The 17,818-nt window shown below is 39.5% G+C and overlaps 1 protein-coding gene and 1 long non-coding RNA gene across 2 annotated transcripts; both read right to left on the reverse strand.

Annotated features, from left to right (window-relative positions):
* Positions 1 to 555: 555 nt before the first annotated feature.
* LOC133527805 (uncharacterized) lies at positions 556 to 2,893 on the reverse strand. Its single transcript, XR_009800918.1, has 5 exons — positions 2,688 to 2,893; positions 2,355 to 2,394; positions 2,103 to 2,150; positions 1,274 to 1,332; positions 556 to 640 (listed from the first exon to the last, which is right to left on the reverse strand). It is a non-coding gene; the product is annotated as an uncharacterized LOC133527805 (long non-coding RNA).
* A 169-nt stretch (positions 2,894 to 3,062) lies between these two features.
* On the reverse strand, positions 3,063 to 17,308 carry LOC133527804 (translation elongation factor 2). Its single transcript, XM_061864981.1, has 15 exons — positions 17,161 to 17,308; positions 16,599 to 16,813; positions 16,012 to 16,205; positions 15,091 to 15,288; positions 12,744 to 12,879; positions 11,157 to 11,379; positions 10,406 to 10,552; positions 9,943 to 10,104; positions 9,463 to 9,627; positions 8,897 to 9,088; positions 8,494 to 8,673; positions 7,714 to 8,003; positions 7,193 to 7,295; positions 4,663 to 4,920; positions 3,063 to 3,446 (listed from the first exon to the last, which is right to left on the reverse strand). The coding sequence occupies exons 1-15, from the start codon at positions 17,161 to 17,163 to the stop codon at positions 3,378 to 3,380; spliced, it is 2,535 nt and encodes an 844-aa protein (XP_061720965.1). The 5' UTR covers positions 17,164 to 17,308; the 3' UTR covers positions 3,063 to 3,377.
* Positions 17,309 to 17,818: the final 510 nt, after the last annotated feature.

The raw sequence follows: 17,818 nt of genomic DNA on the forward strand, positions 1-17,818 counted from the left end.
TGCTACTTTGGGTTTTTGTTACTTCCCTGACATTCTTCTTTACGCACATCACTAGTCATAGTATGTCATCATTTTATTATTGGGATCAAATACAGCTATATCCATTCGTCTTAGAAACAAAGTCAGCTAAATCCAAAAGTTGGTATCAAAAGCAGCTAAATGAAATAAATTAAATTTAATTAAAAAATAATCGTAACTTTGTTCAGTTAGTGTGTAGTTCCTGGAGATATCATTCTTAGCAAGGTTTTTGGAGTTTTCTTCATACAGCGATCCAAAAATAAAAATATTAGTTTTATTCCTTTCATGAAAAATTTACCAAAATGGATTTAGCTGACTTTGATTCTATACCCCTCAAATATATTCCAATTAATCCAGCTTTGATGATTCATTTGAAGACAAGTAACATTTCCTGAAAGTGTAATCTAATTTGAACCTTAAATCCGAATGCTAAAGTTGAAATTGTAATGGCGCATATGTGTGGTCGATAAATCTTACTATGCCTGGAAAAGGGTTAAGTTCTTTGGAGAGGGTTAAAATAAACGTTTCCTTAAATTTATTTATTTATTTATTTCACATACATCCTAACATTTCATGCTCCTTTCAAATTTAGCTTCGCAGTTCGCAGACTCGAATACAGCGCCTGAAACGAAAAACGTACTTTAAGATAAGTACTACACAAAGTGCTGAACTTGAATGATGAGAAATAATCAGATAATAAGAGTTTGACCTCAAAATTATTCAGAACAGGTCTGTGAAGGTTCATCATAGAATGGATAAAGAATCGGGGTGTGGGGTTCATTGCAATGTGCCTTTGTTATATTACCTTTGATGTTAAATAATAGTTATTTGTTTTACAAGGGGGCAAGTTTGTTGTTTAACTGCTCGTAATATTGATACCCGAGCAAGCGAAAGAATCTTGAGCGTTGGGGGGGTATCAAGGCACAAGGGCAAACTTTTGCCTCCGAGTCAAACACATTTTTTTTCACTACACCAACGCGAGGAAAATATTAACTATGAAATAAAATGAAATTTAGGTGTGCGATTGGTTAAGGTTTTGTGTAACCCGTGTGAAGCCGTTATTTACGTTAGCTAATTAACGATAATACTGATAATTGTTAGGCAGTTATTCCATTTTGAAAACAAATAAGGGGCTTTTTATTAACGCCTGTAGCCCGTTAAATAACCTAGATAAGAAGTAATTAACTTTATCACGAATGGTGTATACGTGATTATAAACAGACTTTTAAATTTAATAAAGTTAATTAATGCTTACCTTTAATGTAAAAAAATCGATTAGACGTGCTGCTGCGAATGCGTCGTGTGCGATGAAGCCTGTAAATAAAAACTACAATTATTTCCTTGTAGCAGGTACAGAGAAATCCTTGACTTATGATATTATCTCAGTCCTGTTGAGCTTGTAATAACCGTCACGGTGGCATCAGGGGAAGTTTATCATCATATTGATCATTTACGCTTACTTATTCCATGTTCCGGGGTTTCGGCATGCGGGAATGTTTTTAAATAGTTTGGTGTCTATGTTACAATAAAGTAAATTTATAAATACATATACGAAATCATTCCCGTAGTCAAAACCCGGGGTATGGTTATTACATAACCAGTTCTTGGTATAAATCTCAGATTTGGGACACTCAACGTTTTTCTAATTTCATTAGTTTCCTGATAATCCTGAAATTGTACACATTTTATCTAAGAATAGTAATTTGAATGTACATGTGTAATGTAGTTAATCTATGTGTAGGTTATCCAAAACGAAAGGGAGCGTGCATGAACTGTAGGAGGCAGCACAGGAGCCGTCAGATTTTTGGCGCGGGGCGTAAATGTGATGTTTATTGTTCCGATGTAGCCCAAAAAATAGCAGAACCTACTATGCTCAAGAAAACACGTGACGTGTAAATGTACAAGTTTATGGTTCCGATTCAGGCCACAAGATGGCAGACCCTTTAACGCGCACGGTCCCCATAGTCCACTACGACGCGTGCCTTGACTCGTATTGTCATGTTATTAGAGGTTAGATTTGACAAATCTGCGCGTCATCGTGGATGACACGAACTATATAAATATACCGACAAACTAAAACTTACATTTTCTTATGTGGACAAAATGATCCAGCAGCTTCAGTCAGTCGACACCTGAAAAGATACAAAAACAATGTAAGCAATTGTATGCTTAGTGAATAATAGTTTTTGTATTTTTTTTTATACATCAGTCCTGTTGAGCTTGTATAAACCGTCACGGTGGCATCGGGGGAATTTTATCATCATAATCTTTCAGATAGTTAAACGATTTATTTATAAATAATAGTGTAAATATTATTAACTGTTATGAAGAAAAACCTGATGCATTAGCAATATGGATCCGTTGTGGGGAAAATACCTGTGAAAAATAAAACAATTTCATCACTACGCGTCCAAACACGCTAGAGCAAAATAGAATGTATACAAATTAATCAGATAGTAAATTAATTTTTCCTCAAAAATATTCAGAACAGGTCTGTGAAGGATCATCAGATAACAGGTGGAGGTAGATGACAGGGTATCCGGATAATGTATTACACGTCATCGTGAGTAGAGTTGATAATAATGATCCACGATATAAGGCAAAGTACTTAATTAATTTGTTGCCTGGATAAAATATAGGAGAATTCTCAATGTGAAATAAAATCTTACCTGATGAATGACCAAGTGATGAACGAGGGAAGATACCTGTAAATAATAATAAAAAACGTTAAATACGTTGAAGCACATCACAGAAATGTCAAATTTCATAATTTGATCAGAAATTTATTTATTTTCTCCTCAAAAATATTCAGAACAGGTCTGTGAAGGATCATCATACAACGGAAAATATTGGAACAATAAAATGATACTCAAATACTAACCTCAAGCAGATGTGAAGCCAAACCAACTGATCTGAAAAAAAAAACTGTTTTAGTGAAACAAAAATGCACCAAATTAATAAACAAAGGTAGTGTAAAATATTTCAACTCACCATTTCCATACTTCAAGATCCTATACCCTAAATCGTTTCAAATGAAACTGCCATTACAATAGAAAAATTATAATTTAAAAATTAATTACATTACAGTATAATAAAGGAAAAATTCAGGTTCCCATCTATCATGTGTGATACTACAACATTAATCTAGTATCACCCTTCATATCGGAATATTAACAATGCGTATATCGACCAGCAATATTTTATTGAACGTACACTTACAAACTTATCAGGCGCAAACAAGTAAGAACCGGGGCGAATAAAAATTGTAAACGTAATAAAACAGTATAGTATAATGTGGTGTATGTACGTGCGCTGGTTTCGTTACATATATTACAGTACATTGTATTTAGCTACGACGTTTACAGTTTGTCCAAGTATTGATTTAGATCTGGGAGACCTTCCTTCAGCCCCTTTCGTTTCCTCGTGTCCTGCGGAACAAATAATTGCAGATGAATAAAAAAATCACATACATGTATGTACTTAGTTATCTTAAAATAATAATTTGTACTGCCTGCCCGGGAACTAGCAGTCCTGGGACATAAGGATAGAGGTCCGTATGCAGCGTAGCGAGCAGGCAAGTGGCTATACTCTGTGCCCGGCGCCGCCGTGCTGTCCCGGCGTGCTGCCGCCGGAGCGAGCAGCGCGCTATAGCACGGCACTTTTACCCGGCACATTTTGAATTTACAAAAGCAGTTTAGGAGTCACAAGAACTTGCTGCCGTTAACAATCGAAGCTACGCGAGCTAGAGGGGCCCTACTGGCCGCGTAGCCAACGTGCAAATCGCTTACGCTCCGTAGCGATCGACACGCAACTGTCACTGTCGCACTAATATGGAAGAGTGATAGAGAGACACACAAAGCGTTTCGTTGTCGAAGCGATAGCGATCGTCAACTTGGATAGGCCGACTGGTGCGTTGCGTCGCGTCGGCATGTGAGCGTCAGAATGACATTGAGATTGAAATCATTTATTGCATATCACATAACAGTTAAAGGTGTTCTGAAATATAAGCTGTTCATGTGACGCCCTGTTAGGGCACAGCAACATAGTTCCACGTAGGACAACATACTAATCTATTCTAAAATTACAGACAGGACCATAATAGCTATTTATAAGGAGAGTTACTCCAAGTTTTAGTGCTTTTCTGTACTATTTGGTACATGACATGAGAAAAATTGTACCTCGCTAAAAATCGAGAAATGTTGAAAATAAAGTGGTCAGCCATTCTGACGTCAGGTTAGTCCATTTCTCCAAGTCGTAGGCGTTATAACGAATTCGTCTTTTGGCAATGATTTAATACCTAATTTGTACCTTTCATGATGGTCCTGTAATTTTAACACACGTCGGCATGTCATAAAAAAATATATGTGAAATGGCACAGCGTTGAAACAACGCGATGCAACGCACCAGTGGGGCGCGGCTCCTAATTTTGCGAATGTCCTCCACACATTCTTCCATTTTAGAATTTTTAGCAACAAAAACTAATACCAGATATACATATTACCTTAACGTTCAAGCCAAATTTATGTTCTTTCATCATATCATTTTAAAATGAAAGTGCAACTCTGATTGTATGGCGGCGACCAAGTTCCGACTCTTTTTACAGCCAAGCTTAAAAGATAGTCGTTATGGGTAGCAAGTTCTCACCTGGACGACGACGTAGGGCTTGCTGCCGGGCTCGCAGGGGTCGCCGGGCAGCACCTGCCAGTGGTCGAACACGCACTGCGGGAAGGCCTGGCCGCCCGTGTTGGAGCGCAGGTCGGCCGTGAAGCCGAACGACTCGTTGACGGGCAGGTAGGCCTTCACCACGAACATGGGCGTGCCCGCCACCTGCGACTCCTCGAACACGTGTCCGCGCCGACGGTTCAGCACGCCGTAGATACCGCCCACGGCCACTTCGGGGCACTGCACAATACATATCAAATTTCTATACATATGCCAAACAAGACAAATTAACTATATATTAATTTTACACAATAGTAAATAGGCGGGTCCACACAGAACGAGCCGCCTCGCGAGGAAATTGCCGCGGCCGAGGCATGTCTGCACAGACCGAACTGCCTCGCGCGGCAATTTACTAATAACGTAAATTTAATTATTTAAAGGTTATAATAGTTACTTCAATAATTGTGTCGTTTCTAAGCAGTGTCCCATTTTGTCGCTTGCCATAAAGACGCATAGACAAGTTATTCGTATGAAGATACAAGCAAATCTCGTCCTTATGGTAAGCAACAAAGTAGGACCTTAGACTATTGGGACCGTGCGAGGTGCATGGTGGGGGTATGTAAAGCGATCCCAGCGCATAAGGTGGTAAAAATTTGAACTAACTGCGGATAGCGTCTTTAACATTTCGTACAATTATATGGCTCGAAATGAAACTTTGATTTACGATTACTCCTGAAATATTCATTTAAATTGTATGGTGTAAGGGATCATTGTAATCTGTATGAAATGCTTAATATAACAAACGTATTTATTTTGATAATTGTTAATAATGTATCCATGTAAATAGCTTTGCAAAATGCAAATGCCACATATTACGTGATCTTTTTCTAAAAGTTAAGAATGGATATAGTAAGTTATCCTTAAAAGATAGACATTTAACATCGCGGACTTTTTTGTAGACCTATGAATGAGAAACAACCCTACCATACATTGTGTTGTTATAGCTCAAACGGATTAGGCAGCGTTTTCGATTAAAGCTCCTAGCCAGCGTGATTTTTTCCGAAAAAATCGTTATATTTCAAACAATTTACACAAAACTTTAACAAGTTATATACTTAAGCCTTCCTCAAGAATCACTCTATTGATAGATGAAAGTCGTATGAAAATCCGTTCAGTAGTTTTTAGTTTTGGAGTAGTTTTATAAGATGTAGTGAATTGACGTTTTCCCCTAGACTTGCGGACACTAGGTTGCGTGACAGTCGTGCACGCTCCCAATAGACTTCGACACAATTATTGCCATAAAAATTACAACAAAAATCTAATAATATCAACTGTACTAAAAAAAAACTACAAGGGGACACACCATGCAGGTAGGTTTTATGGAGAATACCATTTTTGTCCTCCCCTTTATAATCTTAACAGTCTTAGTGCCAATAATTTCTGTTATAATTTAAAATTTTGTTAGTCCCCCTATTCAGGCAAAGTGTATGTCGGGTGACAATGCCAAAACAAAGAACTGTTGATCTGCCACGTTTCGGAAAGGCGGTGCTATCAGACATGCTAGCCCCGCTCAGGATAAACGTGGGTAATAAACACATGCAGGAGTGGACTGCAAGCCACAATAAAGACATGAAAAGCAAAATGACAGATCCAAGGACCTCTAAAGAGCTTTCCACATAGATTTTCGTTTTGACCTGCTTGTTGCTATCTCTATTTGCATGTGCATAATTATATTGCTGTTAAGCTCGCACAGTGGCATTAACAACCGGCATCATGAGTGGGATAGTAATATAATTATGCGCGTGCAATAGAGATATAGCAACAGGCGGGTCAATGTGCCAAAATCTATGCGGAAAGCGTCTTTTTTGTAGGCGTCTAGCCTAGTAACAATTGTCTTCGAAAAGTTCAAACAAACTGAATGGAAATCTACTCACAATTGTCTTCGAAAAGTTCAAACAAAGTGAATGGAAATCTACTCTAGTCTACTCAAGTAATGGATACATTCGTCATTTCATTGTCAATATCAGTAGAAACAAGTGTAATTTTATATTTCAATTGTGTTTTCGCTTTTCAAAGGGAAACAAATATATAAATGAGGGCTAGTTTTTGTGCTCACCAGTTGGCGCCACTGTAGACGTAGGTCCAGGAAAACCAAAACTCAAAATTCTGCTACGCGTATTTAAAAAAAAAATTATACGTTCTAATACACACAACGGTATTTTAATGTATAAATTTGCCGTTCTTTGATTAATTTTGCACATATTTTAGTTGGCAATTTTTTTAAACCACTAAGATTTATTGAACCATATCTTATGTTTACCATGCATCAAATATAAAATGATATACCACAATTATGAATAAGTAGTAAAAAGTCGCGATAAAAAAGCTTGCAACCCCCAAAAATTCTATGAATTTGACATTTCGAACGACCTCCGTCTACACTAGCGCTCCTAGCGGCGAAAGTAAACGCGGTAGCCCTCATTGGTTGACGTGAATGAGAGTGAGCCGGTACCTGGATCTCGCACAGGTACACGGGCTCCATGAGGCGCGGCTGCGCGGTGAGCAGGCACGCGTACAGGCATCTTCTCGTCGTTGGAATGATCTGACCGCCACCTCTGCAACACGTTACATTTGCTACCATCAACATCAAATATTCTATTAAAATTATTATCAAAAGAGTACTTTGCTTAGGTGTCGTGGTGTAGTGTTCTAGAAAAGACATGTGTTAAGAGAAAATTGTCTGTCTCTTAGACAAGGAGTCTTAGGATGGTATTTCACCTGTCTAATGTGTACTTGCATCTTACAGTTTGCTTATTGAGAGAGTGAGACGCAATGCACATTGCACAAAGAAATTTGGAGAGGTGAATTTGTTGATGTACAAGCACTGGAACAGACCTCCATTTAACAATAGGAAACGAACAGTAGGACCTCTTTTGACTACCGCGACTATTTCCTAACACACGCAATAATTAACTTTATAAGGTGTTAAGGATCAGTTTATACCGTAGCTACGGGACAGTCAGCCGGACGAACCTGTGGATGGCGTCCGTGTGCAGCGTGACGTCGTAGATGTTGAAGCGCACGCCGCGCAGGTTCTCCTCGGCCATGACGCCCTCCTTGGCGGCCCACTGGAAGCCGGCCACGACGGAGTCCTTGATCTCGTTGAGGTACTGCACGCCCTTGGAGCAGTCCACCATGAGGTTGGGCCCCGTGCCCTCGGGCCCGAAGCACCAGATCTTGCGCGCCTCCGTCACGTCGTACTCGTACTTGTCCGACAGGTAGCGCGCGCGCGTCTTGAAGTCGTCGCGCGGGTTCACTTTGCCCTAAACCAGGACAACAACATAACATTATTATAATGTAACACTTTTAACATATAAGACTTACAGTCCCAGTGACATCAAGACGAAAGATACTATTTGAAAATAAAGAAACATATGACATTTAAAATATTAAATTTCTAAAAGGGATCGCACTGTGCAGACCTGTGTTTACAAATTTACAGTTCAGCCAGTTATTTTTGTTGTCTACCCCTATAGAATTTCGACTAGTTTCAATTATTTGTCGTATTAAAGATTTAAATATTTGTTAGTCCCCCATTCAGGCGTATATTGACAATGCCAAAACAAAAAAATATTTACGTTTACGTTTCGGAAAGGCGGTGCTATCAGCCAAGTTAGTACCGCTGAGATTATACATGTGGGTAACTATGCAGGAACACGATGTTTTGGGATAATATTTTTTATGTGGGGTGGAAGAATGTAAGAGGGTGTAATGACCAACTCCAGACTGAGCCAGTAAAAGGAACATGCTTACATCATCGATATCCTCAGCCAGACCGTCGGGCATGGGCTGCGCCTTCATGAAGAGCCGGTTGTGCTTGTTGGGCGACTTGGAGAGGCACATCTGGTCCGACTCCTCGGCCACGGTCTCGCGGTACGACACGACGGGGTCGGACTTCTTGATGGGGATGCAGGCGTGGTCCTCCTCCAGATCCTACACAACAATTATTTGGATCAAAGATAATTTTTGTAGTAGTTTGCTGGTATAACTATAGCCAGCAAAGAGAATTTACTTTCCAATTTCTATTCAATGGAATGAATGGAAAGACGTTGATAAAATTTGAACTATTCTCTCTCTGTTTAACAAACCAGGGACTCGTTGCAGAACAAATTGAGGCATTATGAGCGGTCATTAATATTCAGGATAGTAGTGTTACCTTAAGACAGATCTCAAGATGCAGCTCGCCGGCGCCGGCGACGATGTGCTCGCCGGACTCCTCGTTGATGCACTGCACCATGGGGTCGGACTTGGCGAGGCGCTTGAGCCCCTCCACCAGCTTGGGCAGGTCGGCCGGGTTCTTGGGCTCCACGGCCACGCGCACCACGGGCGATACGCTGAATTTCATGACCTGGGGAAATTACACTCGTGTTAAAGCTAAAACTTGGTGTTTAAAATGATCAAAAGGACTTCTGCCAAGTACCAACTCCCAAGGAATCAACAGGCAAAAGCAGAAGAAAAATAGTATTGACGAGATTTTTTTTATGGAGCAATTTGTTCATTTTGGCCTACAAACTAAAAAAAAAATTCGCGTCAGAAATTTTTTCTTCTAATTTACCCTCATCAGAATACGATACTGAATATGCCCTTTAACGGAGTCCCACCTTGTATTTGAGCAGATTTAAAGAGGATCAGGAGAACAAATCTAATGGAACCTGCTCACAAAATTTCACGAGAATACGTTGAAAAACGCAACCTGTAAAGGAGAACTATTAATTGTATTACCTTCATGTTGTGAGCGTTCTTGAAGGTGGTGATGGTACCGGTCTTGACCAAGAACTGGTCGACTCCAACCAGACCGCAGATGTTACCGGAGGGCACATCCTCGATGGCCTCCACGTAGCGACCCATCATGAGGATGGTACGCTGGATGGTCTTCTCATACAGATCCTGTAAAAAGAAAAAGTTTTGTACTTCAAACATGTCCATTAGACTGAAAGGGCTAGTATGAAAAGTTATAAATAGGAATTGTATTGCCTGCCCGGGAACTAGCAGTCCTGGGACATAAGGATAGAGGTCCATATGCAGCGTAGCGAGCAGGCAAGTGGCTATACTCTGTGCCCGGCGCCGCCGTGCTGTCCCGGCGTGCTGCCGCCGGAGCGAGCAGCGCGCTATAGCACGGCACTTTTACCAGGCACATTTTGAATTGTTTGAAAAACAAGATGGCGGATTTGGTCGCCATTTTGAATGCCCGGTTGTAGTTACCTCTTTCTTGCCGGGCTGGAAGTTGGGGCCCATGATGCGGGCCTTCTGTCCGGTGACGACCTTGCCGGAGAACACGCGGCCGAAGGCGTAGAAACGGCCCTTGTCCGAAGTCGGCACCATCTTGGACACGTACATCATGAGGGGAGCCTCAGGGTCGCACATCTGGAAACGCAAAAAATAATTAGAAAATCTATTTAGGATGTGTTTATTGTGGTTCTATCATCATTTAGAAGTGTTTCTTCCATTAATGGGGTCATAAGCTATAGAGTTTACAACCAATTCCGGAAAGAAATGATTTAAGTCCACTTTGACACCCAGAAACTTACTAAAGTAACTGGCAACACTTGGGACTGATTTGAACAAAGTTACAACTGGTACTTTTAAGTCCCAAATACTAATTTTACCACTCAATTGACCAAGAGATTGTAAATTTAAACAACAATGTATTAAAAATGTTACCTACCTTGATACCGATGGCGGCCTCATCGTCATGGGGTCCCTCGTACAACATCTCCATACGGTACTTCTGGGCCACGACGGGCGACGGCAGATGGATGGCGATCATCTGAAGCAGCGCCTCTCCGGCCGGCAGCCACGACCTCATCACAACCTGCAACAAAATATTACCAATTTAATATTTGTACAAGGACTGAAAGGCTTTACAAGACAGATTTCAGAGAATTTCTAGAGATTCTAAAGGCTAATTTAGATTTGCAAAGTCAACCTATCAAGATAACTATGATAAGATTAAGATGTCTATTTTATTATCTACTGGTTCTAATTTAAATATTAAATTAAAGTGTATCTTCCATTAATGGGGTCATAAGCTACTTAGTTTACAACCAATTCCGGAAAGACTGACGCTGTAAGTCCACTTTGACACCCAGAAACCTATTGCAAGTAACCGGCAACACTTGGGACTAGATTTTAGTCAACTGCACCATATTACAGTAGCAAAATAAACCTTTTTCAAACTCAATGTGATTATGTTAACTTATCCCGCTATTCATAAAACTTTACAAGCCTCAATTATTTAATTTATGTTTCAACCCGTACAATTAGTCAAAATTGCAAATAAAAAAAAGTAAACTGTAATAATGATCAATTGATCACACCCGGGGGTTTTGGGTGCGCGAATACATTTTTGACAATCTTTAGCAACTGGCTGGTGTAAAACATCCCCACACCCAAAACCTTAGTAATGATTGTGTTACCTTGAGGAGGGCCTTGCCGTCCTTGTCGGCGTCCTCATGCTTGATGGTGACTCCGATCTTCTTGAGTAGCGAGTCAATCTCCTCCTTCTTGAAGTTCATGATGGCGTCGAACACCTTGTAGATGGGGTCCAGCACGTACATGCAGAAGGAGCGCTTGTTGTCCGCGTCCTTCTGCTTGGCCCACTTCTTGGTCTTGGCGTTGAAGAAGTTCTCACCCCACAGTCTGAGGGTAGGTTTGGAATAAGTGGAATGTTGAACATAAATATGTTTGCGTTTACGAATTGTCAGTTAACAATGTGGCGAATCTGTTCAGTGATTTTACCTATATTGGATTTAACTTGGGACTAAAAAGTAAATTTAAGAGTCCGCAGCAAGGTTGATTCTCCATACAAACATTATTTTAAAATAACATGTTGCATTATCATGAAAATTTGTAAATACATACAATGAGATATGTAGACCTGAAACTAATTTACGAGTCCTAAAATGTTATTAGAAAGAAAATAGAGTGAGTACAAACAAGTTTTTCATTTTAAGACCCCCAAAACCCTGTTCAGTTTGGCTGAACACTACAGCCAAAATATAGTTTAGATTGAAGCCAAAACCTCCAGCATCGTTTAAACTACATATGTAGTTCCATAAGAAAAAGCATTTTTCGACATTGATTTTGTGGTTTTCAAACGAAAATAGTTAAAAACTACAAAATTTTGATGCGAATCTGCAGCGAATCACTCCAGTGCGGGGGAATGGTACGGGGGAGGGCGGTAAGCGCCGCCCTTTGTCGTTGGTTTACGTCCTGTCTCACTCTACGTCAAACAAAAACATTTTAAAGCGTTAGCACGTGATCTCAACGCGGAGTTGAGCGCTGCTTGATGCGGACTCTTAGATTAAATCTAAGTGCTTTATGGTCAGTGTCTACTTAGGCATCCAGTTTAGAAAATGTAGATTAGATATTTTTTTGTTTATGACGGTTTATATTAATCCACATATTGAAAAACACAATTATAATGTTCATCCTTTTCTGCCGCCGGTGTAAAGAACAGTCTTTCCCCAGTATCAACGGGACAAATAAATAATGTTCGTCCTTTTCTGCCGCCGGTGTAAAGAACAGTCTTTACCCAGTATCAACGGGACAATATATAAATGTGAACTCTATTTTGATAAACACACCACTAGTTAATAGGTTAAAATAATCTAGTTTTTACGGTACATTACAGATGATTTATCACATCAGTGAATTGTTTAATTAAACCTAATTAAACGTAGTTCAGACATGAATCTGACCATCATATATATAACAATTTTTTCTCGTGCCTTCACCATACAGAAATATAGCAAAAAGGCTACTTGGTTTTGTTTGACTTAATGAAAGTAATGGACATTGGGTAGCACGAGGGTATCTGCTTCTAATGTTCGCCGTTAAACGTAACGTTTAGCGAACCTGATATAAGTTTGAAATGAACTATACTTTTTTGAAAAATAAAAAAGAAACGATGTCGCTTCGTAGCATATTAAAAAGATAATTTAAAAGGAACTTATGTTTAGAAGTTTTCCAGTTCCAACTGCATTTTATTTAGAGCCAATTACCTGTTCATGAGCTTGACAAGGTCGATCTTGAACTTGTCGGCGTACATCTCGGCGAACTGCTTGAGCGTGAAGGCCCAGCCGTGGAGACCGGAGCCGAAACCGACGGAGCCCTTGCTGGGGTCCACGCGGACCTCACCTGCGACCAAGTGCATAAAGTGAAAACATAGAACAAATACACAAGTCTTTTCATCTTTAAGCCACAAATACTGGGTGTGTAGAATAAGAATAAGAATAATGTGACGAATCTGTTAGATGCATTCTAATTTGTCCCTGCCATACATGAGGCGAGGACAGGTGAGAATGATTCCTATGAATGCAACTATTTAGACATGTGTTGTTCACGAGTGATTTTTAATTGAACTCTCTCACTCTTCAACCCACTGATAATTTAACTCGCTCAGTAACTCAACTATCTCGGTGTTTTTTGCTCACTCTTTCCCACTTATGATTTCATGAATCGAATGAGCCGGCCAAGCATGACGAGCGAGACAATGCGAATGTTTCGGAGCGGTTCGAAAGAATTCGGAGGGTGTCGGGAAAACATGGCGGGATCGTTTTGCGTGATTCGCCATCTTGGTCGCACTCATGGCTGCGTATCTGATTGATTGACGTCTCTCTCTACTTACTCGTGAACAATATAGTCTACAGATCCACTAAGCGAAATGAGTGATATCTAACTCTGCGAGCAAAAGATATGAATCAATCTTTTCAACTCAGTGAAGCGTTTTGCGCATCTCGACAACTACACTAGTCAGAGTGGTCAGGGCCCAGCGAGACAACCAGGAAGCACAAATGCCTTGGGAACTGAACCAGATTATAGCAAACACCCAATCCTTTATAATCATAGCTCTTTCATTTGATTATTATGGAGTTCTTAAAAATCTTTCGTAATTTGTCCAAGTTCATTAATTGATGAGTTAATTGGAAGGCTCTATTGTGCCCATGGTGAACAGAGCCCAGCAGTGGGACTGGGACATAATATGGCGTAGTTAAGCGAAAAAGATCCACCCTAAGAATTTGTCATTTAAGTTAATGACTTATTTTTGACAGGAACTTAAAATTTTGGAATAATTAGAAGGTTGAGCCACTTAAGCTTTTATGTTATGTGCCAAATGAAATCCAAGGAAAACACACATTTTATATAACCCGATTTAACAAGTTAACAACATGTTGTGTTCATTTGTAAGTACGAGTCATTGTCGCGACCTCGGCGTTATCACCGCGATCCGCTAACAAGGTGATAACAAAGAAAGCTGCCGACAACAAAAACGCGTCCTTTGGCATTTGTAGGACAAACAAGTTGCAAGTGATTAAATGTTCTTCAAATATCAAAATCCATTAAAATTGAAAGAAATGTTTTGCATTGTATATTTTTTAAATAAAATTAAAAATATTTATCTAAAACATTATCAAAAGTTCCTGGGGCCCTACCGGGAAAATCGAAGTTCGTCAATTGCGGGCAATTTTCTCTGCCACTCTAATTACGTCTTAGTAAGTGTAAAAGAGAAAGATCCCCGCAATTAGCGAATTTCGGTTTTCGCGGCAGGTCCCCTGAGTCCCATAATATTTTCCAAGACTTTTATTGCACTACCATTTTCAATATTAATAGTTATTAGTTTTACAAGTTGTAAACAAACTTTGCCTCCGAGTGAAATACAAAAGTTTCACAATATCAACGCAAGGAAAATACAATAAAAATTAAAACAAATCCAAATGAACGTAATAAAAAATTCATCACTCAAAATCATTGTTCGTAAGTCAATTCTAACAGTTAACATAAGGAAACTACTCAAAATTTGCACCTCTCTCTTTAGTTTTTGAACAATCAAGAGGACCTTTATCAGTTGGTGTGGTGAAAAAAACAAACTTATGCAATACTTTGCAAATGAATGAGTCACCAACAGATGTTTACATCCATTCAGTACAATAGGCCAACAGCCATGTAGCTATGCTACACGAGCTACGTTAAAGTCAAATCTTGTGCCTGGAAGTGCATGTAGATAGATGTAGATTGCATATAAAGTGATATAATAGACTATTTACTTGGGAAATACTGACAGTTCACTGCCTGCAGACTTCAAAAAATATTTCATATGTTGTATGGGTGGACCAGTCTGAAATATAAGCAGTGATCGGCACGGAAGAAATCTTATTTGAAAACTCTTAAAAAATATTATATAAAATAGTGCTCGACAGAATTACTTGTTCAAATAAGATCATGGGATTTGAGTCATGTCCATATTAAGATTTCTACTCAAAATCCCCCGGCATGGCACCGTCCATGCCAATCACTGGAAATATGTTATTTTTTTAATAATATCTAAAAATCATTCAATAGACAACTTACCCATGGGACCACCGTCGTCATTGTAGGTGGCGATGATGACGTTTACGTTCTCCACAATACGCTGGAAGGTCTGGTACAGCTCCTCAGACTCCAGTTGCAATTCCAGTAGCGCACGGTCCATCTTGTTCATGAACAGGATGGGCTTGATGCGCTCCGCGATGGCTTGGCGGAGCACAGTCTCGGTTTGTACACACACACCTGGAGGATAGATTGTGTTCAATAAAGATTCCTTGGTTGAGTATTTTTTGTGGAAACATTTTTGTACTCAGATGGCCGTTCTAAAGATCTTCAATGAAAATTCGGTTTTTAATGGTAAGAACAATCATCATTTGAAATCTTTCAGTGTGGGAAGTATTCATTTTGTGATGCATTTTAACCAAGTTAGTGGTCACAAAAAACTGAAAATAAATCATATTGAGTTGTTTTCATTATGATGTGACATCAATATAAAGTTTATCTATGTATATTAACTGGAAGGTGAGGGGGGGAAACCCAAGGAAAAGATATATGAGCCAAGTAAAGGAGTATGTATGGGCCGTGTTGTATCAGGATGCTAAAAGGCTGGCTTCGGATCAACCAAAGTGGAGAAAACTTCATCAAGCTGCACCGACAAAAGCCCAGCTCTTAAATTGAATGGACAAGTGTAAAATGACAGTTGATGCCTTCAACCTCTCAGCAAGGATGCTGTCAGAAAGAGCTCCCTGTAGCTATATTATAACATGAAGCTAAAGCAGCCATTCTTAACAGGTGATCTGCAGACCACTGATGATCCCAGAAAGCACCAGGAGTGGTCTGCAAATCAATGCAATGAACAACCCTGTTAACATTTATTAATTCAGTCCCTGGCATAAATATAATTTTGTTAAGTAGTCACTCATTGAAAGGAAACCACTGAACAAGATGGAATATCATTACACTCACCAGATACACAGTCGACTACGACCAAAGCACCATCGGTGACACGGAGCGCGGCAGTCACTTCAGAAGAGAAGTCAACGTGCCCGGGCGAGTCAATCAAGTTAATCAAGAATCCCTTCTCGCCCTTCTCGCGCTGGTCGGGGTTCGTGATGAAAACCATGTCTTTCTCTTCGAGCTCGAAGAACATGGATATCGCGCTGGAGAAAGTAACATGTGTTAGTTTTGAGGTTAGAATTTGAAAGCAACATTTCTACAATTTCTTTTTTTCTCAGATGGCCGTTCTAAAGATCTTCAATGGTATTCGGCTTTTAATGGTAAGAACAATCATCATTTGAAGCGATATTGTTTGTTTTTATATGATTGCACAATGCATAGTAAATGCAACTTTCAAATGCAGTGACAGGTAGAGGTACGGTATTGATTTTGTGGTGCAATTAAAGCTAATTACTGGTAACTACCGTTAGTACCGTTGTTTGTCATGGTCTTTACATTCATTATAAATCAAAGAAGTTGGTGACTCCCGACAACTGACAAAGTAATAATAATAGTCACATATGACAAAGGTTATACGGACATCTGAAGTAACTCACGTAGACTTGATGGTGATGCATCTGTCTTGTTCATCCTTGCGGGTGTCGGTGAAACGAGTCTCGCCGGCGCGGGCTCCGGCGATAATACCGGCCTTTGAGACCAGCGAGTCCGTCAGCGTCGACTTGCCGTGGTCGACGTGAGCGATGACGGACATGTTGCGGATGTTCCGCTTCTTGTCCATCATAGCGCGGATCTCGTCTACGGTGAAATTCACCTGCGCAAACCAGAAAACACGTCAACATATCGCCAAGTCTCGACCACAACACAGATGGGCATGCACTGTCACACGCACGTTTCATTTTTAACGTAAATAAAACTCCAATGTTTTCTTTTAAAGGTCCAACTCTTCAGCTTCAGTTGAATTGTATTCACTGGCACTTTAGAGAGATTTGCACCGACATGATATCGGTGAAATACGTCATCGAACTACAAAGACGGTCGTGAGAAGAACTAAATTTAATTTCTCCGTTTTAAAAGAAATATCAAAAATAAACACGCGAAACGTTAATATAGATGCACCGTATCACTTTTCTGAACACGATTATGAGGTTAAATACTCACCATTTTGGATGGTTTTAGATTTTACTTTCAATAAAATAAACTACCATACGCCAACAATGGCGTACGCTTGAAAAAGGCCCTTTCGTGGGCCGGATACGTCCACCTAGACGTCAGTCAACGTTGGACCATAGACAACAGATTAGTGCTGCCACGTAATAAAAGATACCGGTTTTTGCATAGCCAAGAAGTTTAAAGATAAACCCTTATTCTGTACATTAAGGTTTAAAATCAATTGATTCATTTTTTGATAAGTCATAAGCAATCGTAAGAAATATGACCAGAGGAAAAAAGTTTTTCCATTTAAGCCGTTTCACACGCTCAAGAGCATCATGTACAAATCATGTATAAATCATCTTTAATTTGACACACAAAATTAAAATAATTAACATTTAAAAGCAGATATTTTTTTCATTAAATGAAGACAATATTATTATCTTTCTTTGCAAATAATGGTTTCGATTTAAAATTGATTTAAAAACTTTCTGGTATTAATTCCATGGTCCTATTAAAATAAATACCATAAATAATAAAGAATAGTATTACTACTGGAACCTAGATGGCACTAAAAATAAAACTTGAACTCGTATGGAGACTACTTGTCAATAGATGGCGATAAGAGGCTTAAAATATTGTGTTTGTAATTATCAATTACAATATT

The sequence above is a fragment of the Cydia pomonella genome, chromosome 18 (assembly GCF_033807575.1).
Source record: "Cydia pomonella isolate Wapato2018A chromosome 18, ilCydPomo1, whole genome shotgun sequence".
Classification (NCBI taxonomy): Eukaryota; Metazoa; Arthropoda; class Insecta; order Lepidoptera; family Tortricidae; genus Cydia; species Cydia pomonella.